Genomic DNA, 27,786 nt, shown 5'->3' on the forward strand with positions numbered 1-27,786 from the left:
AACTCCTTTAACTGGTTTCAATTAAGCCAATACAATCTCTTCCCATTTATCAAGACTCAGCACATTTTCTTCTCTTTCCACACCACTTAGAACTCTGATCAATGACTGATCTCAGATGGTTCTTTTTTCCACATAGATTTTAGTACCATCTCTAATGCATTCATTTGGGTTAAAAAGGAAGACAAAAAGAACTGCAGTTTCTTAAGAAACTTCTTTGGGGCTTCCCAGGTGGTGCTAGTGGTAAAGAACCTGCCTGCCAATGCAGGAGATGAAGGTTCGATCCCTGGTTATGGAAGGTCCCCTGGAGGAGGTCATGGAAACCCACTCCAGTATTCTTGCCTGGAGAATCCAGCGGACAGAGGAGCCTGGCAGGCTACAGTCCATAGGCCCTCTTGAAGTCAGTGGGATGCTAAGGCAAATGAGATATAGACCCTGCCTTCAAAGGGCTCCAGTTTAGTGGGAGAGCAGAGAAATAGTCACTAACACGTGGCTGCGGAGGAGGGCACGGTAACCCACTCCAGGATTCTTGCCTGGAGAATCCCATGGAGAGAGGAGCCTGGTGGGCTGCAGTCCACAGGGTCGTACAGAGATGGACAGGACTGAAGTGAGTTAGCACACACACATGCAAGAGGCCTCTCCTGCCCCCTCGGCATTCTGTCAGTGGAGGTCTGAAGCCCAGAAGTCTACTTGAAAGGGTCCGATGGAGGTGTCCTGAGGAATGTAAACAGCTTTATGATACCAGAACCTCAGAATCTGGGGGAGAGAATGGAGTTTTGGGAGGTCCCTCCCTCTGATGTGTCCATGAATCAGAGTTAACTGTGCTTCTTCGGAAAGAGCTGGAACAGCCATTAGTCAAGGCCAACTGAAGGGAAAATCTGTCTTGTACTGTAAGCTCACCTCTACAATTCCTAAAATGGGCCAGTCTGGCACACTTCCAGACTGCACAATCTAAACTACAGATAGAGTGGAACAAATGTGATTATCATATTTTATTAGGGCTCTCCCATGCACAATCCTGGTCTCAGGCACCCAGCCATCTAAGACATTCTATTCGCTCATCCTCGATGCAAACATTGGCCTGATGGATAAGTAGTTGGCATCAGCACATTAAGTTCCTCAGAGGAAAGACGCAGTCATGTTATTTGACACAAATCATTATGACTGAGACACAAAAATAGGATTGGAAAATTTCAGCAAATGTGGTTTGCTTTCTTTCTGATGTCCTCAATCTCTCATCAGAAGCTTAAAGTGAATTTGCGACTGTTTGGTACAGGGTTTCTAGAATTCTCTTTCTCTCCTAGAAAGGTGGGTATTTTATTACAAGCAATAATAATAGCAATTGCTACACTTAATGAATCTCCACCTTGTGTCAGCTACTGTAGCAAAGTCCTTGATACGAATTACCTCTGTGTTGATTTTCTAGAGCATTCATAACAAAATCTAAAGCCTGGGGAGCTTACACAACAGAAATTAATCTTCTCGCAATCCTGAAAGCTAGAAGCCCAAGATCAAGCTGCCAGAAAATTTGGCTTTTGCTGAGGCCAAATTTGCAGAGGGTACTTTTTCACAGTGTTCTCACATACCTTTTCTTCCGGGCACACAAGACGAAAGAGAGTGAAAGATCTCTGGTGTCTCCTCCTCTGATAACCACATTAGTCCTGTTGAATTAAGGCCTCACCCGATGACCTCACTTTAACCTGATTACCTCCTTATGGGGCCTCCACCTCCAAATACAGACACACTGGGGACTAGAGCTTCAACATGAACTTTGCTAGAACACAAGCCAGTTCATAGTAACCTCATGAGTCCCCACCACAAGTTCGGAGCGGTCTCTACACTTTGCTGCTGAATAAACTCAGGGTTAAATAATTTGCCCAAAATTTCACTGCCAGCAAGTTGTTGGTATTGTTGGTATTGTTATCTTAATAGAAGAAGTGGAAACACAGAGAGCTCATGGATATGAACATAGGGTAGCTAGTAGAAAAGTCAGAGAGGGACTGGCAGGTGGGAACCAGAGCAGAGCATTGAATTCACTGAATCCAGGGAGAGCAAGAAGCTAGGCCAAAGGAAAGACCAGACATGCCCTCCAGTGCTGCAGAGCCTGAAGAAGAGGTTAGAATTTTGTGTCCAGCAGATCACTGCCTGAAAGAATATAAAGTATGTGCAAAGTCTGGTGGTTCAACTACATGAACACAAAAGATCAGGAGAGTCCACACTGGGGTATATTCCAAAATACTGCCTTCCCCTGCACTCATGGAAGTGTCATAGGTCCAGGTATAGAGAGGATAAGAAGAAAATATATTTCAAAATAAAATATTTCTTTAAAAAAGAAAGATGAGATCATTTAGGTGAGTCACTGGTCATTGTGCTGAGCTCTGAATATAAAGACCAGAAGACGTGGTCGCTACTACCCAAGAGCTCAGAGTCCAGCAGCAGTGAAGGAAGTCTTCTTTTCCCAACTCTGATCTGGATAAAACCGGGGAACAGGAAATGTCTCTTTGGGTCGAATCCTTCTTTATTTTATTTTTAAATAAGAAAAGTTTTTTTGGGTTGTTTTTTTTTTTTTGGTGAGGACCACTTGTAAAGTCTTTATTGAATTAGTTACAATATTGCTTCCGTTATTTTATGGGTTTTGTGTGGTTTTTTGGCCACAAGGCTTGTGAGATCTCAGTTCCTTGACCAGGGATCACACCCGTACCCCCTGCATTGGAAGGTGAAATCTTAACCACTGGATCACCGGGAAGTCCCCCCTTCCCTCTCTAAGACCCACTTGTGAGTCCCCCATTGGTGCCAATCTCCCCAGAGGTGGCCTTGTCTGTGTCCACCTCCATCCCAGCAGCTGGCACCCCAGAATATCCAGGGTCTTCAGTGGCGGTGACTCACCCCTCATTATTCTTCCCTGATCCTCACCTTATCCAGAAATTTCTTGATATTTCTTCCGTTAAAACATCTCTGTTCCAAGTCCCTTTCCCTTGGGTTCTGGCTAGGAAAGGAAAGGTCACAGTGCATTTGTTCCTTCTCCTGAGTAATGTTCTGATATTTTATTGGTGGTCTCTGGAGACTGGTGACTACGGCACAGATTTCAGGCACCACAGCAGGCAGCGTGGTGGGAATTTTTTGAGGGTGAGTGAGTCTGTTAATGGATATCAAACCCACAGCGAGTGAGACATCATCCATCCTGGGCTTTTCACAAATGAGGCTACTCCTGCTCCCACGCAGAACTGGGTGAAAGGGTGTGTACCAGCCCCTGTCAGCGCTCCACTCCTATCTCCTGGACCTCATGTTCCAGAATGAGGAAGGCCATGCTGCTTCTAGCTTCAGGCCAAGGACATCCCTGGGAGTCACCCTCCACCAATGACTCTCCAGGGATGGAGTGTAAACACCTCAGCTCCCTCAGCCCTTGGGCAGGATCAGTCTGAGGCATGGGTTTTATCCTGTGACCTCACATTTCCCTGAGGAGTTCCAGTGACTCACAGTGGAAAATGGATAATACCGTAACCCTTATTGGCTGTCTCCCCTTCCCTTCCTCACTACCAGAAGGTCAGTGATGTTTCCTGTGCTTCACAAATCAACCACTTGCCCTGAAATCCTCTTCTCAGTGTCAGCTTCCGGAGGGACCCAAAAGGAGACAGGGTGTCCCATCAGGAAATGGAGAGCGTGTGGGCCACACCCTCTCATCATGCCACGTCTTTGGCGGCCCCCTGTGGGGAGCCTTGCCAGCACCCCACTCTTCCCTCCTCTGTACGGCCATGGGAAGAGGGTGGGGAGCCCGCATCAGAGCTAGTCTCCCTGTGGAGATGTTTGTAAAGGGCAGCCCCAGCTGATGGTGTTTTCTAACTTCTCTCAGTGGAATCTTAATTGGAATTAATTCTGCCAAGGCCAGTACAAGAAAGTGAAATGAAAGTGAAAGTCACTCAGTTGTGTCTGAGTCTTTTCAACCCCATGAACTTATACAGTTCATGGAATTCTCCAGGCCAGAATACTGGAGTGGGTAGCCTTTCCCTTCCCCAGGGGATCTTCCCAACCCAGGAATCGAACCCAGGTCTCCCACATTGCAGGCAGATTCTTTACCAGCTGAGCCACAAGGGAAGCCCAAGAATACTGAAGTGGGTAGCCTATCCCTTCTCCAGAGGATCTTCCTGACCCAGAAATCAAACTGGGGTTAGCAGGAATCAAACCTGCATTGCAGGCGGATTCTCAGGGAAGCCCAAGGCACTGGGATCTGGTGTTGGAAGTGTCTTATCTGGATTGGTTCTAGGTCTACCATGTGTGTGCTAGCTAGCTACTTAATGGTTTTGTGCCCTATTTTCTTCATCTATAAAATGATATAATAACTGCCTTAAAGTATTGTTTCCAAAGATGACAATAATAGCCAATAACATTCCAAGAGGCGTATTGTTGTTCAGCAGCTATGTCATGTCTGACTCTTTGAGACCCCATGGATGGCAGCACACCAGGCTTCCTTGTCCTTCACCATCTCCCAGAGCTTGCTTAAATTCCATCCATCAAGTTGGTGATGCCATCCAAACACCTCACCCTCTGTCATCCCCTTCTCCTCCTGGCCTCAATCTTTCCCAGCACCAGTGTCTTTTCCAGTGAGTCAGCTCTTCGCATCAGGTGGCCAAAGTATTGGAGCTTCAGCTTCAGCATCAGTCCTTCCAGGGAATACTCAGGGTTGATTTCCTTTAGGATTGACTGGTTTGATCTTGTTGTCTCAGAGGCTTACATGAAGTTAATGTGGCTCAAAATAGCCTTATGAGAGTGTGTCAAGGCTCCCTTACCAAAGCTCTTGGAGCCAGATAAGCTTTGAAATTCAGAATTCAGCATACGAACATATGGCATATGAACATATATCCTAGAACCTCTCTCAGGATTTTGGGGAGTCCCCTGGACTCAGTCACAATATTTCTACATCAAAATTAGGAAGATTTATACTAAGTGGGATAAAGTTCATAAAAAGCCTCATTTTAGAATTGCAGATAAAGGACTGCATCCCAGAGAAATCAAGCAACTTGCTCAAGATCACAGCCTAGGATGTGAGCCCCAAAGACTCATGGTAAAGCCTCTGCTCTAACCACTACACAGTGCTGCCCCCAGCAATGAAACCCTTTCTCCAGAATGAATGAAGGGAATAAGAAGCTTGTATCTGATTCATATACAGATATGGTGGGTGAGAGCTGCATTTTGTCATTATAAAAAATAAATTTATATAATTTCTCCAGAAACAAAATTGAAAATATGGTCACATTTGAAACAGTGATGCTATAAAATAGCAGCCTACAAAAAATAATAGCTGCCATTTCTTGAAAATGTATTGGGTAGTTTACATATATTCATCTCATCTAACCCCTATAAGAGCCCTAAGAGACAGGCTTTATTAGTACCACCTATTCTGTAGATGAGATTAAGTAACTTACACAAGGTCACTCTTAAAATAAGGAGCTGGCAGCAGATTCAGTCTGGGTCTGCTGCAGCCTGCGCCCCTTCCACTATACCATCCTGCTGCCAAAGGACAGGTGAATGCCACCAACCAGCATTGTATGGTTCACCCAAGGTCATGGGAGAGACAGCCCAGAGCACCAGTTAACTTGACCTTGCTACTTCAGAAGGCCTTGCAGCAAGTGACTTCTACTTTGGAAAGCTCCACGACTCAATATCATTTCTTTTTTGCTGCCCACTCTTGCCACTTAGAAAAGAACAGTACCCAGCATTCACTAGAAGATGCAAGGGAATTGATTGCAAAGAAAATGTTATCTTATTCCAGTCCTGTCCATAGCGGTGTACCATTCTATATTTAGATAAGTGCTCCGTACAGGCAGCCAAAGAGGCAATAAAAACAAGCTAAAAGGGTACTAGGCTCATGCCAGGAAACACTAAGAACTTGCAAGGTCTTATTCTTTGCCCAAAGATGATTATTTAAAAAAAAAAAAAAAAAAAACAAGAGACAATAAAAACAAGCAGTCTCTGCAAACACACAGTGCTTTACAGTCTGGAACACCTCATAGACCCAGGGCAGTTGAGGACTCAGGAGGGTAAGCAGGGTCTTTGTCTCTTTTTACAGAATTGAGGCCCTAGGGAAGGAACTTCAGCAGGTCTCAGCCTGAACTACTTGTGAAGTCAGGGAAGAATTTGATAGGGAAGTCGTGGGCTAGGTGGAGGGGTCCCCCAGTGCCCTGGGTATCAGCTGTAGCTCCACCGACCAAACCTGAATTCTAGTATTTCAAAAAGGGAAAGAAGAGTATGAAAGACTACTGAGCTTCATTCCTTCCCCCTTGAGAGCCCCTTCTCTCAGAGAACCCCTTCCCCTAGAAGGTTGTAATTCCTCCATTATTTATGCATGCGTGCTAAATTGCTTCAGTCGTGTCTCTTTACAATGCTATGGACTATAGAGCCCACCAGGCTCCTCTGTCCGTGGCATTCTCCAGGCAAGAATACTGGAGTGGGTTGCCATACTCTTCTTCAAGGAATCTTCCCAATCCAGGGATCGAACCCGCATCTCTCATGTCTCCTGCATTGGCAGGCAGGTTCTTTATCACTAGCATAACGTGGGGAGCCCCAATATTCATAGTCACAGATATTCCCATGATTAACTGTGTCCGCTACAGTTATTTATATATGTTTTATCCTTTTTAGTAAAGTGCACACTCTTTGAGGGCAAATAACAGTCCCTAGTTATTTTGTAGCCTCTATAGAAGCTTGCATGGCATCTATTAAATTTAGATTTTTAAATGCATCTCTTGCTCAAAGTCTTTTTTCAGTTGTATCTTCTACTCATTGGAGCCAAAGAGTAGCTTTCTCTTCCAGTCCTATTAAGCAACAAATTTCTGGACTCCATCCGCTTCCTTTCATTTTTGCTCTCATACACAAACCAGTTTTTATCTGAGATCTCTGTCTTGTTCAGTTCAGTCGCTCAGTCATGTCTGACTCTTTGTGACCCCATGAATTGTAGCACGTCAGGCCTCCCTGTCCATCACCAACTCCCGGAGTTTACCCAAACTCATGTCCATCCAGTCAGTGATGCCATCCAGCCATCTCATCCTCTATCGTCCCCTTCTCCTCCTGTCCCCAATCCCTCCCAGCATCAGGGTCTTTTCCAACGAGCCAACTCTTCGCATGAGGTGGCCAAAGTATTGGAGTTTCAGCTTCAACATCAGTCCTTCCAATGAACACCCAGGACTGACCCCCTTTAGGATAGACTGGTTGGATCTCCTTGCAGTCCAAGGGACTCTCAAGAGCCTTCTCCAACACCACAGTTCAAAAGCATCAATTCTTCAGCACTCAGCTTTCTTCACCGTCCTACTCGCACATCCAGACATGACCACTGGAAAAACCATAGCTTTGACTAGATGGACCTTTTTTGGCAAAGTAATGTCTCTGATTTTTAATATGCTATCTAGGTTGGTCATCACTTTCCTTCCAAGGAGTAAATGTCTTTTAATTTCATGCCTGCAATCACCATCTGCAATGATTTTGGAGCCCCAAAAAATAAAGTCTGACACTGTTTCCACTGTTTCCCCATCTATTTCCCCGAAGTGATGGGACCAGATGCCATGAACTTAGTTTTCTGAATGTTGAGCTTTAAGCCAACTTTTTCAGTCTCCTCTTTCACTTTCATCAAGAGGCTTTTTAGTTCCTCTTCACTTTCTACCATAAGGGTCGTGTCATCTGCATATCTGAGGTTATTGATATTTCTCCCAGGGATCTTGATTCCAGCTTGTGCTTCTTCCAACCCAGCATTTCTCATGATGTACTCTGCATATAAGTTAAATAAGCAGGGTTATACCTTGTTAAATGCAGTGAGTGATAACCAATCTCTTCCTTGGAGACAAAGGCTTATCAGGCACTTGGCCTGCCTTTTAAATTATTAGTAGCAACAGATTTACCAAATGCTTTGCCATCACCTCCACTGGTCTCCAGCTTCCCAGCCTTCCACACCAGAGACTGTGCCACCCACCCTCCAACTGCTGAGTTGATGCAACATATTTTAGGTTTTTCTTACATTCAGCTTCACTTCAAAGTGCCCATTCCTAAATTCACAAGAGTAATTAACACACGCTGCCATAATATATAAACCCCAGAGTCTCAGGGACTCAGTACAAATTAAGCTTGTTTCTTCCTTATATAGTCCAATGCAGATGTTGCTGAGTGAGAGATGGCTTTCCTCCAGGTAGTAATTTAAGGACTTGTGGCCCCATCTAGCTTGTGCTCCCACCATCTCCTAGAGTCCCTTTGTCTTCTGCCTCCAGCCAGTGGAAGGGGAAAGAGAGATGGAGAAGAGACACTCTCTTCTAAAATCCTTGCCCCAGGAGTGACACACAGCACTCACTTTTCATTGTTTCCAGGCCATATGTCCACACCCAGAGGCAAGAACAGTCTGGTGTTTCTGCCTCCAGTGTCTAGTAATAATAGCTAGAATATATTATGCATCTCCATTTGGCAAATCATGTACTTTATTTCATATCATCTATCTAATCTATGAATCAATTTATTGATCCAAACAACAGCCTATAAAGTAGGAATTACTGCCATTTTAGAATTGAAAAAAACACATAAATATGTATATCAATCTCTAAACCTCAGTGACTATATATATATAAATATATATATATATGTATGTATATGTATATACACACATACTGGGACTCAGAGATGTTAAATAACTTTAACCTAAGTGGCAGGTCAAGATTTGAACTCAGATTTGTATGGCACTCAAGCCGCTTTTTCCTCTTTTGTACCATGGAGCAAGAAATAGCCTGCTTTGAGACTGGTGGGTGGGAAGGATTAGGGACAATGACTCAAGCTGGATTCTTGAAAAATAAGTATCTGACAAGTCAGAGATGTATGCAGGCTGGAGAATGACGTTCCTGCTTGTAGCAATGATATGTACAAAGGCAGTGAATCCTGAATGAAAACAGGATGCCTAAGGAAGATTTATTTTAGAAATAATTATGATCTTCAGATAGTATTTATCCAAGAGTTTTAGGGTTACCAAAATCAAGTCCTAAACCTCAGATGTCTTTCTCCAAAACATCCCTGAAGGAACTGTGTACCTACAGAACAACAGTAAAAGAAAGCGAAGTAAGGTTCCAGTCTCAGCTAACTCTAGGCTCTCAACCCAGTGCAGGGCCTTTGTAAGCTGGGCTGGGGCACCTGCATGAGTCTGAAGGCTTAGAAAGGGAACACTTTTTCTCCCCAAAAGTCCAAAGTCAATTTCAAGATTTCACTACACCTCACCTGCCATAACAGCTTCCCAGGTGGTGCTAGTGGTAAAGAACCCACCTGCCAATGCAGGAGATGCAAGAGATGTGGGTTTGACTCCTGGGTCAGGAAGATCCTCTGGAGGAGGAAATGGCAACATACTCCAGTATTCTTGCCTGGAAAATTCCATGGACAGAGGAACCTGGCAGGTTACAGTACATGGGGTTGTAAAGAGTCAGACATGATTGAAGCAACTGAGCATGCACATAGACACCTGCCATAAATAAAGACAAAAACCCAAACAGATGAGGCTCCATGATGCAAGATACGAGCAAAAGGTTAGCTGTGTGTGTCCTAAGCTGGAAGGCCCTGAGTTTCCCCTCCTTCAGGCCACACAGAAGCAGAAAGGAGAGCTAGATTTAACAACTGCTTCTGCAGCACAGGTGAAGAGGTACAGGAGAGCACCAGAGAGAATGCAATCTTTATTCAAATCGAATTAAAATCTTTATTTTAAATCAACTGTATGGAGGTGTAACTTACATAAAATAATATATACCTATTTGAAGTGTGAGTGTGGTGAGTTTTGAAACTATAATCACACATGTAAGCACTGCAAATATCAAGATAAAATGCGTTTCCATCATCCCTCCTGAAGATTTCTTAATGCTCTTTTGTATTCCATGCACCCTATGAGAAGTGCCAGGCTTCTCTGGTGGCTCAGACGGTAAAGAATCCATCTGCAATACAGGAGACCTGGGTTCGATCCCTAGGTTGGGAAGATCCCCTGGAGAAGGGAACGGCTACCCACTCCAGTATTCTGGCCTGAAGAATTCCACGGACAGCAGAGCCTGGCAGGCTACATACAGTTCATGGAGTTGCAAAGAGTCGGACAGGACTGAGCGACTTTCACTTTCACTTTTCACTGTCAGAAGCCCCAGGCAATCACTGATGGGTTTTCTGTCCCTATACATTAGATTTGCATCTTCTAGAGTTTCATAGGGATTGAACTCTTTGGACTCTGACTTCTCTTGTTTAACAGAATGTTTTATGAATCATATATATACATGAAAGTGTTAGTTGCTCAGTCATATCTGACTCTTTTGTGACCTCATGGACTGTAACCCACCAGGCTCCTCTGTTCATGTTCAGGCAAGAATACTGGAGTAGCTTGCCATGCTCTCCTCCAGGGGAGTCTTCCCAACCCAAGGATTGAACCTAGGTCTCCTGAATTGGCAGACAGATTGTTTACCATCTGAGCCACCAGGGGAGCCTACATATATATATGTATATCAGTAGTTTGTTCCTTTCTAATGTTGCGTATCCAGTCACCTACTGATGGACATTTAAACTGTTTCCAGTTTTGGCTATTATGAATAAAGCTGCTATGAACATTTGTGTGCAATTCTTCATGTGAACATTGTCAACAATCTTTGAATGAGTAGTCCATGATCTTTTAACGCACCTATTGGCAAACATGGTCCAGTGTCCTAGAATCTGTAGCAACTCTGCCCCATAGGATAAGAAAGAAAGAAGGGGAATGAGGAATATGATGAGAGAAACTGTGCTTCTCTTCTATAAATCTAAGACATATGGCTCCATAATATCCATGGGTAATGCATATTACACTCATTTTATCCCATATATTTCTCTATTTTCCCTCATTAGTTTTCTTCCAGTATTTTTTCTTACCTCATTTTTCATTCAATTTAGATTTATATATATTTAGAGCCTTGAGCATTGGAAAGAGTGTTTTTTTCATCATGAGAATTACTACCTTCATGAAATGACTTTGATGTTTTATTCTGCTGTTAATGCAGGGTCTACTTTAAATAATCTGTGAGGTTATTAGAAGAGTCATCACCAAGATGTGGCCAAGTGCATCTTGGCTATTCCTCTCCTACCTCAATTGTGAGGCCCGAATCTCCCAGAGGAATATGCTGTTTTCTGTGTGGTCTGTTGTTTTAGGTCCCTGAAAGCCTGAAGGGTTTCAGTACCTCACACAGTTCTGTTCAGTTTCCAGAAATAAGATTCATCAATATATAGGGTCTGACCCATTATACTTTCTCTTAGAAAATAAAAACAAAAAAGCAAACACATAAAAGCAACCCACACAAAGCTAGTGGTTACAGTAGGAAACATAAATAGAAAAACACAATTAAGCGGGATATAGAAGGACACAAATAAGGCATTCAGACTAATGACAACTGCTGGCAGACTAGGGGTTGGTTAAAGCCTGCAGATGTGTTTTATTTGGTTTTTGGTTTTTAAATATAATTTACCAAGCATTTAACAGTGTGAAAACTTCACCAAAAAATTCACACACACACAAAAAACAAGAATATCTGGCAACCAGGCCCATGTTGCCACCTCACAAAAAAGTCTGGGAGCTGAGAGACAACCGCTTCCTTTGGCCAAATGTATCACTCTCTGCCCTGGCTTGGCTCCTGCTCATTGCCTACCTTGTAAGTATTTTGTGTTTCAACTCTGGCATCAAGGCATCACATATAGTGATGGAAAGAAGTGGCTGGACACACTGCACTGACAGGATACCTGCCATCAGAGGTGGAGACAATGTCCAAGATAAACAACCACACTCCAGACAAGGATTCTTAACTTGGTATCTTATCCAACACTTTCCTTCTCCTCCCCCTCAAAGAGACAGTACAGTATTCAGGCTGAGGGGTTCCTGCCCCTCTAAGATGCCCACTTGGTGTGGCTTCTGTGGCATCTCTCTTGTTCTCAAGTGACCAGGTCATTGGGCCAGGAAAGCAGGCACCCCTAGGCCTGTTTCTGAAGGGCTCTCTGCTCCTTCCTCTTCAGCTTATTATGCTTCCACAGTAAGCAACCGAGAAGACTGGAACTTTCCACAGTGTTTCCCAGTGGTGTTACATGGAAGAAGGTCTGTGATGATTCTACTTGCTGTTAGTTTTCTCTGCTAAGCTCCAGATGCACCCATCCAACTGTCCACAGCTATCTCCACCTCTGTCTCCACAATTACCTCAATCAAACGTTTCCAAATCAAACGTTTCCAAATCTGTGTTCTTCCCTTACCATCCTCCTGGGGCAAAATATGTTCTGTGTCCAGTATTTCCTTTTTCTATCCTCTCAATCACCTAAGCCAGAAACCTTGGAATCATTTTAGCTTCTCTCTCTTCTGATCTCATCTCTTCTGACTACTTTTCCACATTCAAGCAATTACTGAACCAAGAACAAACCACCTCCTCACTGTGTGTAAGATTAAGCCACTCAAGATGGCTGTTTCCAAGATGGCTGCACTTTGTACATCCCCTGCCCGACCAGCCCCTGCCTCACCTACACCCCACTCACCTGACTGACCTTCCCGCTACATCATAGAGCCTAATCAGTAAATGCCTGTGTATTTGCCCCTGGCCCCAGCTGTTCAAATCTTTAGATCAGAGCTATCTCCGCTCTGATAATTTATCAAAGGAGCAGTAAGGAGGACATCCCTCTTCTGGTTTCTCTGACAATAATGAACCAAACTCAGTTCCCCTTTAACTGGTAATCTTCCCTGCCCCACCAGCAGTGAAGACAGCTGTCATGTTCTGCCTACCCTCTGCTGTGGAGCTGAGGTTGGGGGCTGCTCCAGGACCTGGCTTCAAATATATATATATAAGCTCCCCCATCTGTTATACCACTGATGTCTCCGTCATTGACTCTGGGCTCTCTCTGGTCATAAGGCTGAGCAAGCGTCAGGTTTGCAGGCCTGCACAGTCCAGGACTGTGCGGCACACCCCGACGATGTCTTTTTCATATTCCTTCTTCTACATCATTTGTGTAACCAACCTAGTTCAATCTCTTACACAGAATATTCCAGATGTCTCTCCAAGTGCAGTCTTACCCACTCCATCCCTCTAGGTCCTAAACACTGGCAGTCAGGGTGATTTCTTAAACAGAAGCATGATCCTATTACTCTTCAGTTTCAGTTCTTTATGGGACTTACTGTTTGCATTGGAGATTCCACCCAAGGTCCCTGTTTTACTTACCACATCTGCTTACCCTTCATCTTTTCCATCTCATACTCTGCTAAACATCAGGTATGCCCAGTGTCTAACAAAGCAAGCTATGTTTATTTTATCATGGTAACAGCCCACTTTAAGTGAAAATTAGAATGTCCATGAACTATCACACACCATTCCTCCTGTGATGGCTTTAAAATATATGAACAAATCCATTGACACTCCTCCTTTTAAAAGCTAGACTCTAATTCCCCTCCCCTGGAGTATGGACTGCACTTAGAGACTAAATAAATAGAATAAAGCAGAAACATGAGTCACAGTCACCCAGCTGAGCTGCTCCCAAATTTCTGAACCACAGAAACTGTGAGACAATGTTTGTTGTTTTCAGCAACTGAGTTTTGGGATAATCTGTTATATAGCAATAGATAACTAACACTCCACACTCATGCCCTACATACCTCCCCATTTCCACCTGAGGACAGGAACATAAGAGAGAAGTTACTAAGAGCTCAAACTTAGATTTCACCTACTTAGACATCAAGATTCATTTCAAAACCACCCCCTCTATGAAGCTTTTTCTAAGAAACCCCAGTCGAATCCCATATGTCTGTAAAAATTTTTTAATTAGAAATGTTTTCATACATTTTGAACTCAGTGTCTTAAGTAAAAACATTTCCTGTTTTAAAATTAACTTTTTAAAATCAAGTTTTTTTCTGATACACACAGTGGAAATTTTGGAAGAGTCTAAATAAAAAGAAGGGGATTTAAATTACCTGAGATGGGATGTCACTGAGGAAAATACTACTGATATTTTTAATATCCATTTTACATAATAATATATTTTGCATAGGCAGCTTTTCATCTTTTTCTCATGCAGTGATCTTGCCTCTCAGTTCCTTGCCCTCCTCATATCGAGTACAGACTCCATGTTCAGGTTCTAGACCAAACCTTTGCTACTCAAAGTGTGGTCCGTGGACCAGCTGCATCAGCACTACTTGAAACCTTGTTGAAAATGTAGAATCTAAGATCCTATTATGTCCTCAAGACATTTGCACTTGCAGCTTCCTTTGTTCACAAGGCTAATCCTTGTATGACTAATACTTGCAAGACTCATTCCCTCACTGTCTTCTGGTCTCTGCTCCAATGTTATCTGCGGAGAAAAGCATTCTTGACTTCTCTTACTAGAGTTGTATTCCTGTTGCAGTCTATCCTCGCACCCTGCTTTACTTTCTTCAGAACATTTGTCACCACTCAACATTATATGTATTCATTTGCTTACTTCCTTTCGCAAAATTCAGGCAACACCCACTATGTGTCAGGCACTGTTCTAAGCTCTGGGGACACAGAGAAAAACAAAATAAAGTCCCTACATTCTCTACACTTATGTAAGCAGGCTCTGCAAATACAATTTGTTAGTCATTATATCATGCTTCTTTACTTATTCATTTTTTCAAGAAGAGGCCCAATCCCTACCATCAACAGAAGGCTGCATGCCAGGTCCCATGACTTAAACCCACCCTGAACATTCCAGCTTCTATTTAGAGGGAATTTTTCAATGTGCTTTTATGCTGGGCTGAGCTAAGTTTAACCGGGTTGTTTTCAACCCCAGTGAATTATCCCAGTACAGCTTCTCTGCAGTGGAAATTTCCCTTATTTGATGTGAGCTGCCAACTACATAGCTGGTAGTTGTCTCATTCCTGTGCAATTTATCTGAGTTCAAAGGGTTCCCCGAAATGGGACCCAAACATTTTATCATTATCATCATCATCACCAACAGCAGTAGCAGCAGCAGCAGGGTTAGGCCTGATGAAATTGTCAAGGGGCCAAGTTTATCTTTAGTGTCCTCCTGTGTCCTCTGCCTACCTGAGTGTGCATCTAGGGCCCACTCCTGGGGCGCCTGGCTCTCAGCTGACTATCGTGTATTTCCTCCCAAGGTGGAAACTTGCACATCAATGAGAAGGGCTTAGAGACTGCAAAAGAAGGAGACACTGATAGCTTATCATGTGCCAGGCTTTGCTTTTCCCCACATAATCATTTCATCTTGCAAGGAAAATACAACCTAGAAGAACATATTTTGTCCATCATTTTACAGACGTGAAACTGAGGCTTCAAGAGATTACCTACCTCTCCCATGTCACTCTGGATGGTCTGAAGTCAAAACTCTGTCTTTCAGGCCTTCTGAGCTTCAAAAATTCAAAAGAGTACATGAGCACATTTCAAATGGTTGATTATCAAAGCTCACGATTGGAAGAATTTTTTTTTTTAGTACAATGATGAAGATGGGAAGAAAGAAATGAAAGTGTTGATGAAAAGGAAGATCTATACAGCAAGATCTTTTTTCCTGCACCACACAGCTTGTGGGATCTTAGTTCCCTGACCAGGGATCAAACCTGTGCCTCCTGCAGTGGAAGCTTAGAGTCCTAACCACTGGACTGCCAAGAGAAGTCCCAGCAAGATCTCTCAGTTACAGACGGACCAACATTTTAGATAGAATGGATCTCAGATTGTCTGCACCCACCCCTTCACTTTACAGAAGTGGAACAGTAAGAGCTAAAGTGGGTGAACTGTAGTCATTTAAACCTAAAGGATTGAGATGAGAACCTATAGTCCAGGAAAAGTACTCACTCCTGTGTGATTATATTTACAGCAATCAAGTTTTCCAATGGTCTTACTTGAGATGGAACGAGAGGTGAACAAGTTTTCTCCCATTTATAAAACCACACTGTCCCATCTGTAGTCATCAACAGAAGTATAATCACCATAATTTAATAATTTTGAGTAGGGAATTGCCATTTCTAAGTAGAGTTGCCAAATTTAGCAATGTTTACATGTCTACATTCCCCCAAAAAACTGTTGGATAAATAAAAATGCACAGGTTAAGCATAGAAAAGAATGTGTAATGAAATATTAAGTGGATAAATTATGTTTAGAAACCTCTGTCTTGATTCCTTAAAACTACTAAGGCAAAAGATTAAAATATAATGGATGTTATAGCATAAGCACATTTAGAAGAGCATGTGGCATCTCTCATGTGGCCCAAGGAACATAGGGCTCCCCTTTCCACACAGGGCTGACAGGGTAGAGAGGCAGCTTTGTCTCTTAGAATGGCAGGGGCAGGACTGAGTCAGGAGTAGTCCATTTATGAACATTTGAAGGTAATCAAATAAAGCATTTATTGAGCTCTTACTCTGTGTCAAGTACTGTTTTACCAATAGGTAGGGTAGTGTCTGACTGGTAAGATATGATATACACTAAGAAATCAAATAGTTCTTATGAGCATAAATATGTATGCCAATGATGATGAACACTTTCTGTTGATGATTGTAGCAGGATAATATTTTGATGTATTAACTGAAATGTTTTCCCTTCTCTGTAGTTCCCGTTACCTGTGAACCTTTCCCCACACAGGCTTTCTTGGCACACTGCCTCAGGGATGGGATTATACTACAAAACAAAAGAGGCGACTTCTTGCCTTTTGAGTTTTCAAAACCTGAAATCTTGGCAAAAACAATATATTTGGAAGAAAAATAGATAGTATTTTCCTATGCCTAAAATAAGATAAAATGAGGGGAAACGCAACTGTTAATGGGGAGAGGGGAGAGCAAATGCAGAAGAGGGGGACGCTTGAATAGGTCACTGAGCAGAAGCCCATGCTGCGCGCCCCCTGACCTCGTCTGGCTGCATTCCTGCTGCAGAGGAAAGACAGGCACCCCAGGGGGAGTCCTCTCTCCAAGATGAGAATCTGTGGACAGCAGCGCTGCATCCCCCCCGACCCTCCACCCACCACCTGCTGCTGCCTCCAGGCTCAGGTGAAACCTCACAGACCCCAGACCCAGCATTTTATCTATTATCTTTTTTCAAAAGATTTTATTGAAGTAGAGTTGATTTACAATGTGTTCATTTGTACTGTACAACAAGGTGATTCCGTTCTACATACACATGCTGTTCCATTATGGCTTATCACAGGATATTGAATACAGTTCCTTGGGCTAACAGCACGGCCTTGTCATTTATCCATGCTCTATATAGTAGTTTGCATCTGCTAATCCCAAACTCCCATCCATTCCCCACCCCCCTCCACCTCTCCCTTGGCAGCCACAAGTCTGAAGAACTTTTATATGCTAATTGTCCAGAATTTTACTGAGACAGCAGAGAAGAAAGTCTTGCAGGAAAGTATATCTAGATGGAGGGGACCCAACATGGCCTGCACTTGTCCCCACATGCCATGGAGTCCAGGGTCAGAACCACATATTTTTCCAAGTGCCCAAGAGTTCTGAGAGAGTAATGAGAGGTCTCGTGACCAGTGGCTAGGAGGACATACGGGTGAGCAGGGGCGCTGCAGGGTGATACTCAGCTCAGCCAATGCCAGCGTGGACTGATGGGAATCCTGAGGACTGGTGTTGACCCCTAACCTTCTCTCCCTAGCCCAGGCTAATACTACACTCAGAAAGCTTCCTAGGTCTACATGAACGCCCCAGGTCTGTGATCCCACTAGATAATTATCCACCCTCCCAAAAGAAGCCCTGTTTCCTCACAAACCCAGCCCTATCCAGGCATCCATATTTAACCAGTGTCCTTCAGAAATACTCTTGCAGGGTTCAACTCAATTCCCTAAACTGCAGGTGCAAACACTTCCCCCCACCCCCGCATCATTAGAAGTAAAGACCAGACAACATAGTCTGTGTAACAGCCCATAATACACCAGATGAGGGAGAAGAGTAAGGTCTACTGTGATCCTGGGTTCCTGTTACATAAAAGATTTCCCTTCTGAACTCAGATGTTAAATCCAGAACCTGAGTACAAGAGTGGGGAAAGTTTGTCTTCCAAACTCTCCTCTCCCTCTAAGCCCGTAGACCAGCCCCTTTCCCACCTCTGTGACCCACTTGTAAACTCCTCTTACTATCTCTCCATTGCAACCTGAAATATTCACATTCAAGGAGAGTGACTCAGAATAGTTCGAGGCTCAACTTCCTCTCCTTCTCCACTCTGACAGCTAACCAGTTGTTAAAATTACCTCCTCGCTAGCTCTCCTCTCCTTTACATTACCTGGGAGTGCTCGTCTCTGATTATCCCCTGTCCTCAGCACAGGAATACGGTGGACATGCATTTCCTCTCTTTCTTGAGGTTGATCATGGTCAACCACGTGACTTGCTTTGGCCAATAAAATGTGGGCAGGAGTGACACATGTTTACTCCTGAAAGTTTTTTTTTTTTCATTTATTTTTATTAATTGGAGGTTAATTACTTTACAATATTGTAGTGGTTTTTGTCATACATTGACATGAATTAGCCATGGGAAAGTTTTGTTTGTGTTTTTTAATTTTTATTTATTTACTTTTGGCTGCGCTGTCTTTCCTCCTGCAGTCGGGGTTTCTCTAGCCGCGGGGAGCAGGGGCTGCTCTCTAGTTGTGGTTCACTGGTTTCCACTGCAGTGGTTTCTCTTGTTTTGCAGCACACGCTCTAGGGCACATGGGCTAAATAGTTCCTTGGCATGTGGAATCTTCCCGGACAGGGATTGAACCTGCAACCCTTGCATTGGAAAGAGGATTCTTAACCACTGGACCATCAGGGAAGTTCTCCTGAAAGCATTCATTGCAATACATGACACTTTCGTGCTTCCTTCTTCCTGTCATTGAAACCAACATTTCAGCTGTGAGAGGCTCTGTGGACCTGATTTCCAGAGTAAGGATGCCACACCTACGTACAGGAGACTTGTAATGTGAGCAAGAAATAAACATTGGTTTAACTAATTCACTGGTTGTAACTGAATCTGTTGGAAATGATTATCAAGAGCACGTGACCCCCAGTTGACCCACAAGCTGGACCAGAGCAATGGAAGGCTCCTGACCCCTTCCCTGTCCTTCGAAGGTATGCTCTGCCACAGTGTGAGCAATTTCAAGGGTGCAGCCTTGAGATAGTAATGTGCTGTTGAGACCATCTGGACTGAATACATGGCTGAATCCAGTTAAGCCCTGGATATAAACTTTTAACATTCTGGAGGGTGTGTGCAGAGATCTGTCAGTCTTGTAGCTGCTCAAGATGAGCCTCATGTGTAAGTTTCCTTGCTTATAAAATTGCCACCTACCCAGCTGAGTGGCCTGCCTCTTTCTTCAGTCTCTCCTCACCCTCGCTACAGGAGCTAGCTTCATATGTCACCTGGGAAATTTCCGAGGTTGTGAACCAGCAGCATCAGAATCTTGCCCATCCTGACATACCTGGGCTACTGTGGGTTTTCCAGCTCTCATCACTTCCCATCTGAGCTCTAACACATCCTACTCAAACTGTGGTCCATAAACAGAAATCAATTCACAAAACAGCTCTGGTCTGCAATGAGTATTAGTCGCTCAGTCATGTTTGACATTTTGACCTGATGGACTGTAGCCCACCAGACTCCTCTGGCCAAGGGGATTCTCCAGGCAACAATACTGGAGTGGGTAGCTTACCCCTTCACCAGGGTATCTTCCCAACCCAGGAATCAAACCAGGGTCTCCCGCATTGCAGACAGATTCTTTATCAGCTGAACCACCAGGAGCTCTAACACATGCTACTCAAAGTGTGGTCCAAATACAGAAATCTATCCACAAAATATCTCTGGTCTGTAATGAGCTAAGTACAGAAATTAAACATTTAGAAATTCATATGACAGTTCAATTGATTAACTTTTTCTGTTGATTCTAATAATAAAATAATTGGGCTTATAGATCTTAGCATTGGGTCTTGCCATGGGGTCCTGCAAAAATGCTTGTCAAATTAAATTGGATCAAAGCTTCATGATCAAGAATAGAATTACAGTAGGATTTCAAGAAATAGCAAGCATATCTCGGGGATATCTAGGGTGCCAGACCCTTCCTCCCTCATTGAGGGTGAAAACATCATTTAGACATTCCCTGAATCTACTCTTTGTCCCAGCACAAAATTTAGTTCCAACAAGCACAGAACCTTTCTGAGTTCTTTCTCATTAAACCTTAAATTTGTTTTAGGTTTGCCTACATAAAAGCATGGACATGAATGTATTTATTCTTTGGGATAAAACTTTATAAATACATTGCCTATGCATCAGTTCAATTCAGTGGCTCAGTTAACATCCAACTCTTTGCGACCCCGTGGACTGCAGCACGCCAGGCCTCCCTGTCTATCAACAACTCCAGGAGCTTGCTCAAACTCATGTCCATCGAGTCGGTGATACAATCCAACAATAAAAGCATTATCTAGCTTTTATTACTTTATACATATACATACATTTACTTTTATCCATGAAGTAATAAAAGCAAGTAAATGGGGCTTCCCAGGTAGCGCTAGTGGTAAAGAACCCACCCGCCAAAGCAGGAGACGTAAGAGACATGGGTTCGATCCCTGGGTTGGGAAGATCCCCTGGAGGAGGGCATGGCAACCCACTCCAGTACTCATGCCTGGAGAATCTCATGGACAGAGGAGCCTGGAGCGCTACAGTCTGTAAGGTCTCAAAGAGTCAGACATGACTGAAGTGACTTAGCACAGCACAGCAAGTAAACAACATCAGCTCTGCTGTGAGAATCAAAATAAACAGTACTGAAGCTCTTGGTAGTGAATAAAAGACTACAATTAATGCTTAGCATTTATATGTAATACTGCCTTGTAACAGTCTCAAATTACCTGTCCACATAGATTTTTCTCCTTGTAAGCCAGACAAAAAGTCTTTTGAGAGGTGCCCTGGGTAATGTTTCTCTGTATCCTGTCCAACGTTCAATCCTTTGGGACAAATAATAAACATGCAATGATTTTCTGAAAACTGTTCAGTTTACCAAAATTTGTGGAACCCCTTCACCATTAAGTAAATCGCATAAACTTCATATGCTGTATGATAGGTATTCCTCACTCACACTGGCAACACTCTTTAGTTTTAGCCAGGAGAGTTGTAATATGCTATCTGCTCTCCTTAAGAGCACAGGTCATATCTCACTAATCTTTGTTACCTCAGATCCTACCATAGTCATCTAAGCACAGAAAAGTCCAGTTAATGTCTGAAGATAAATCAATATGTTAATAAATTAATAAACTTTAATTAAATAGCTCCCTAATACTACCTCCATTTAGTATCCTGAAATCTAAAACACCAATCTTTGTTTGATTTTAGTTAAAATGTTTTTTTTTTAATCTTCCAGAATCATCTAAACATTTTAAAAGTAGACCCATCCAATAAGTCATGTGATTATCCCATCTTCTTCCCTTGTGAACCTGAGCAAGCTCTTATTCAAACATCATGAAAGGGATTAAGCTGCAGGAGTGGGGGTGGTAAGGAACGGACAGCTCTTGGTCTGGAAGGAGGGAAAATTGTACTAATTGTTCAGAGAATACAACATTATTCCGCACATGTAAACAGTCAAGGTAACATACTGCAGATGAATAAAGAGCTTCTGTCTGGAAGAACTATAAACTTTGGCAGGAACCACGGTGCTGCCACAGTGAAAGCCCTCCTGCTGGGGCTGCAATGGAAAAAGTGACCTCAGAGAGGAATTCAGAACTGAAATGCTCAGAGAGAGAAGATGAAACACCATGAAGTTTTGATTAAGTCACTTGGTTCCAGGCATATAAAAGTATAAAGCTGTTTCAGCTTTTTTAAAAACTGCAGATTCCATGAACTTTGTAGATGACTATTCTATTCTAGTTGTAGCTTAGAATTCCTAAGTGCCTCCATCCTCTGTTCTTCATGAGAGATATGCAGTGTTTAAGACCGCATTCTCCTAGATAGCCCAGGTAAGGAAGCAACGTTAAGTTCAGTCTGGAGTCACTGGACCTAGATCACTCAGTGTTCTGAGGTGTCCCAGCATAGAAGGTGCACTGACGAGGGACCCCAAAATACAAAGGCAAAGGCAGTGCTAGAGGGAAACCATCGCACACCCTTTCCTCCGTCCTGCTCCCATCTAGAGAGGGCATCCCTTTAGTGGAGAAGTTTATAGGTGTAACCTAGCAATTTACATCTCTCACCACCAGGAGTTAGTTCGGTGAGTGTTTTAGAGCTGGTGTCTCTTGCTACCTGATCTGCTCTTGAAATTTTATTTAATATATTAGGCTTCTGCATGGAAAAAATGAAATGCATCATGGCATATGAGTAGGAACAAAACCATATTCTAGAAAAAAAAAAAAGCCACCCACCCTCTTGCCCCAAACAGGCTTTTATTTTTAAATATAGATTTATATTTCCAGTAATGCATGAATCAAGTCACATATTTAATGTCAGTAGAGAGTGTAATTTTGGAGTCATACCAGAAAGAAAAAGGGGCAGGGGGAAGGTGTGAGCACATAAAACTTATTTATATTATTATTTATTTCCATCGATTGAAAATAAATTTTCAGGAGTACCACTTCTCAAGTTAATTCATGTCTAACGTCTGAAAATTTTGTGCTTATTTAGCAGTGCCCTCTGGTGTCCAACTTGATCATTTCAGTTTGCCTTCAGGCAAAAAGTAAACCATTATACAACTAAATAAGTCTACAATTAGCATTCATTTATTCACCAAATATTTATTGAGTGCTCAGTCTATGCCAGTTTGTGAAAGGTGATGAGATACACAGATGTATTAAAAAAAAAAACATGGTTTGTTATCACTTATATGTGGAATCTAAAAATAAAACAAACTAGTGAATATACCCAAGCAGAAACAGAGTCAGAGACACAGAGAACAAATTAGAGGTTACCAGTAGGAAGGAGGGAGAGGGAGGGGCAAAATAGGGGCAGGGGATTCAGAGACACAAACTACTATGTGTGAAATAAACAAGCAACAGGATACACTATACAGCACAGGGAAATATACCATTATGCTGTAGTAACTTTAAACAGAGTAGAATCTATAAATATATTGAATCACTACTATGTTATGTATCTGAAACTAATATTGCAAATCAACTGTAATTAAAAAAATTTTAAGGACACATTTCTTTATTCTGTTCTTAAAGAGCCCATTGTCTAACAAGAGAAGATGTAAATGCAATTATCTAATACAAGGTTAACTACTTGATCATACAAAAGAAGTCAGTTTACCTATTTTTCACTAAAATGAGACCAACAGAGCTGAGTTGTCTCCATTTTCAAACTGTTCTGGACCATTCTTCACACGAGCAGGTATCTGGCTGTCCTGGGATGGAGCAACTTCCGTCAAGTACACAAGGAACATTACGAAAGAGAGTAACGTTCCAGAACATACAGGGAGATTGAGACCTAGTTTTGGAGCTTTCTCACAGAAAGCTCCTTTCACAGTCAACCCCAAGGCACTTCTGGTCTTGTAGTTACCTAGGGGCCCACCGGTCACCAGGCCTGACACATAAATTTAATGTTCACTTAGCCTTACATATCTTTCTGAATATACAGACTGTTTTCTAACACTGCAAGGAAAAGCCTCAAAAGGAATCAAATGGCAGAGACCCTAAGAACTGATAAGTCTGCAAATTTCCACCTAGGGTCACAGAAGCACACTTTGTTCTGAATCGGTGGATCTTCAGGCCTTCTGGGGAAGCAGAAGAGCCTGAAGGAGTGACCAAGACCTTCCATCAAAAAGAAAAGTCAAATTCAAACAACATCAAAGGAAAGGAGTCAGGAACTACTATAGCTCAAGTATGATGCTTTAAACAATTTTCCTTCTTTTGGCCATGTTTCCATCCCTGTTACTGCTGTTTTCTAGTGTAATAAGCCTTGGTTTGCTTCTCACCAACAGAAAATGGCGAAGGTGACAGGACATATGTGACTACATTATGTAAGATTACGAGGTCCACCTTGCTGACTCTCTCCTTGTCACTGGCTTTGAGCAAACAACCAGTTATGCTGGAAAGCCTCATGTGGCAAAGAGGGTGGCCTCTTGTCGACAGCCCACTAAACTGAGGTCCTCAGAACAAGGGCCGGCAGAGAATAAAAAGCTGCTATCAACCACATGAGTGAGGAAGGAGACCTTTCCCCAATAAAGCCTCAGATGGGACTATAGCCCCAACGGCAGCCTTACAAAGGACCCAACTTTGAGATAGTAAATGTGTTGTATTTTTAAGTTGCTAAGTTTGTGGTAATATTAGTATACAAAAATAAATGACAAATATAGATCTCAGGACACATTTTTTTTACTTTAAAACATTTTTATTACAAAAGTAATACCAACAAAGAAAAAGTAAAATCTTAAAGACAAAGCCATCCATTTACTGCCCTGCCCTCCTATTATAACCACAGTTAGGAATTTATTTTGTCCTTTTTTTATTATATGCTTGGTGTGTTATTCACAGCCATAATTATATCCATTCATACACTTTGTGTCTTGCTTTTTTCTTTTTACTAAGCATTTTCTCATGTTTTACAGTATACTCATTTCTAATTTTTAATGGGTACATAACACACCATTCATTACCTTTGTATGTTTATTGACTATTTCCCCAGACCAGGTGTTGGCAAACTATGGCCCTGCATTTGTAAATAAAATTTTATTGGAAAATAGGCATATCCATTCATTTATATACTGTCTACAATCATTTTTATTCTACAAACAAGATAGCTGAGAAGTTGTGAGAAAATCTATATGGCCTGAAAAACCCAAAATAGTTCCTTTCTGGCCCTTTCCAGAAAAATTTTTCTGACTCTTGCCTTAACTTTTAAAACACCTTTCTAGGCAACAATTAATTAAGAAAAAGTGGAAAAACTAGGTCTACTGAAGAAAGATGTTTTTAAGGTTCACACTGTCTGCTACTATTAATATCTCTCCTACAATATTCTAGCTATGATACAGTATGGTCGTAGTAAGTAAGAATGGGAGAAAAAAAAAAAAGGCCCAGTGCTCTTGTAGGTAACACTTCTCTGGTCCCTATTAATCTAGACATGCAATTTTACACTCTGGATGAGCATATTTTTAATTTTGATTTAAAGTTAATCAAAGAAGTAAGTAACATTAATTGTACCATGAAAACCAATCAAAAGAACACCTTCTACCAGGGATGAAAAAGTAGACTAAAGTAAATTCTCCATTTCTGCAGACTAGCTGTAGTGACCAAAAGACTGAGAGAGCTGAGTAAGGGAAAGAGATGGTGGTCTCAAGAATTTCCTATCCTTCCGAACACACCACAGGCATAAACCTGCAAACGACTATAATCAAACTGTCTCCAGGTGAGAAAGTTCTAGAGCAACTATCTTACTATTTTTTAACAAAATAAATTCTTCTATATGGGAAAGTTCTATTCTTCAAAAAAGAAAACTTCTGGAATAGGATCAGCTAAGTCAGCCCTGACTATCTCTGAGATAAAAGATGAACCAGGCTGATGGTTCTTAATCCAGTCTTGTGTGAACAAAGTAAGCATCAGGAAGTATAGGTGTCATCTTCTAAGGGAAATATTCTGCAACATAAAAAAAAGAAAAAGATCAGGATGGACCTTTTCCCCAAAAGATAATGTAATTTAAAGCAAAACTTGAAAGATATTTATTGTGATTATCTCAATTATGCTAACAATGCATGTAAAGAAATCATATAAAACACATTTATGTATTAAATTGTTCCTGTCAAATGCCAACTAATTTAACATTTCCTTAAATGTTCTTTTGGTTAAAACTATTATAAGCCTTTATATTTCACCCCAGTTACTCATCAAATAATTAAATGTGTTATGACTTCATGAAGTCATAGTTTCCTACTCTGGGAAACTATAAAATTTTCTGTAGAGTAAGGAAGTCAAATAATTTTTTGTGAAAACAACTAGGAACATGTTACTTTGAACAGAACATAGCTAGTTTTCTGAGGTATGAGACATCAAGTCCTTTTTCCCCTGAATTTTCATATTGTAAAAGAAGCGATGGTTCTGTGAGTGGATTGATTCACACCTAAAATCATGTCATAATTTTCTTCTTTTTTTCACTGTTTTACTGATAGTCACCTCCAAACTGACCTGAGGATCTGGCAGCATAAATCCATCAGTGAGTTTGTAGTAGACTATTGTCGAGTCGGACTCCACTATGGCCAAAGTAAATGACATGGGCAAGTCGGGATCACCTTGCAATTTTCGAGATGCCTTCAAGATTTCCCTTATCCTGAAAATAGAGTCATAACACATTCAGGATTCACAGTCACTCAGTTAATAATAAGGTCAAATACTGTAAAATCTTGGAGACAAGGTACACAATAACATTATATCCGTAACGTTGACTCAGGAAATGTCTGAAGGCTCAAATATAAACACTTAAGTTACCTTTTTATACAGAAAGTCCCACAAATAAGCATTATCTACTGACTTTCAGTCCTCCTCTTTTATATTCACTCATCTCTCCCGATCATTATACCTAAGAGAATCAAAACTGTATCTAGGGAACCTACAGAAAGGGACACTAACAATATTTAGTGCATCTAAATCGGCTAAAAATTTTTATTACTCATCTTCCCAGTTTCCAACTTGGTATCTTACAGCAAAACAATTGGTATTCAGGTTTGTTTTTCTTTTTTTTAATAGACTATAATAAACACTTCCCAATATTTCTACATGGTGCTCAAAATTAGTCTTCATAAGGTTATATAATATTCTATTGATTCACAATTTATCCAATCATTCCCCTATTGCTGTAATGTTCTTTCAATTTTTGTGTGTGTGTGTGAGGAGGATGGTGCTAATAAACTGTGATAATCATCTTTCTGCAGGTAGTAGTTTCTTTTTAAATAATTCTACTTGGTCTTTCCAAGTATCAGAATTATTGGATATGAATACAGATATTTCTGTGGCTCTCACGTATCCTGATACTTAATAAAAGCAAAAAGAAAAATACAGAGAGAAAAAAATTTTTTAATAAAATTATATGTCAAGCATCAATGTTATGAAGGATTTTGGTTTGCTTGCTGTGTAAAATAATCTACTAAATCCAATCTCAAGATCTTCAAAGCACTGTTAGCTTTTGCATACCATGAACTAAAAATTCTTATTACCTACCTAACAAAACCTGTGTTCAGTAATTGAGGAAAATGTAAACTCCAGAGGAGTCTTCTTAAAAGGGCAAATAAAAAATGATCAGCTGGTTTTTTCATTAAGCTAACTAATTTTCTAGAATTAGAAAAAGATTTACTAGCATATTAACATGCTACAACTAAATACATAAATAACACTGTACTCTCTTTAGCAAAAGTCTAATTTGTCCCCTTAAATTCTACTCCCAACTCTAAGTAAAAATTCTTGTGGTGACTCTTCACCCATCCTATTAGCTCTTTAATTTATAAAGCATCTAAAAAGAAGTCTCTGCTTTGAAATAGCCTTCCTACAGTAATTATAATACTTTAAAAAAAATCTGTGGAGGAGACAAGATTTTAAAAGTGATTTAAAACAGCAATAAACCTCTGGGAAAGCTGAAACTGAATTGTTCTTGCTAAACTACCATTTAGTCACTGCATAATATGTTACAGAGTGATAACCAGTTTCTTAAAACAGTCACAAAAGACTGCTTACCTACTACCTATCATTAAATATTCACAAGTATATAATCACATAAGCAGAGAATGAGTTTCTAAGTTTGTCAAACCTCATAGTCAAACCATTTCTAAGATGACCTTGAGAGAGTCAATTCAACAGTATGGTAATACTGGTATTACTAGATAAATAAAATTTTTTCCTGAAAAAAAATCTTAATTCCTTTT

At 41.5% G+C, this 27,786-nt stretch overlaps 1 protein-coding gene across 3 annotated transcripts in view; it reads right to left on the minus strand.

Moving 5' to 3' along the window:
• Positions 1-27,786, minus strand: part of TSEN15 (tRNA splicing endonuclease subunit 15) — a 76,094-nt gene that overhangs the window by 24,458 nt on the left and 23,850 nt on the right. Inside the window, exons 4-5 of one of the 3 annotated variants that reach the window (XM_020890213.2) lie at positions 26,060-26,201; positions 24,251-25,513 (exon numbers count right to left, since the gene is read on the minus strand). The exons of the other annotated variants lie outside the window; for them this stretch is intronic. Of the exons in view, the coding sequence (XP_020745872.1) occupies positions 25,493-25,513; positions 26,060-26,201 (163 nt within the window). The 3' untranslated portion in view covers positions 24,251-25,492. Of the gene's footprint in view, positions 1-24,250; positions 25,514-26,059; positions 26,202-27,786 lie in introns of those variants that run through there. 3 annotated transcript variants of the gene reach the window in all.

The sequence above is a fragment of the Odocoileus virginianus genome, chromosome 11, assembly GCF_023699985.2.
Source record: "Odocoileus virginianus isolate 20LAN1187 ecotype Illinois chromosome 11, Ovbor_1.2, whole genome shotgun sequence".
Classification (NCBI taxonomy): domain Eukaryota; kingdom Metazoa; phylum Chordata; class Mammalia; order Artiodactyla; family Cervidae; genus Odocoileus; species Odocoileus virginianus.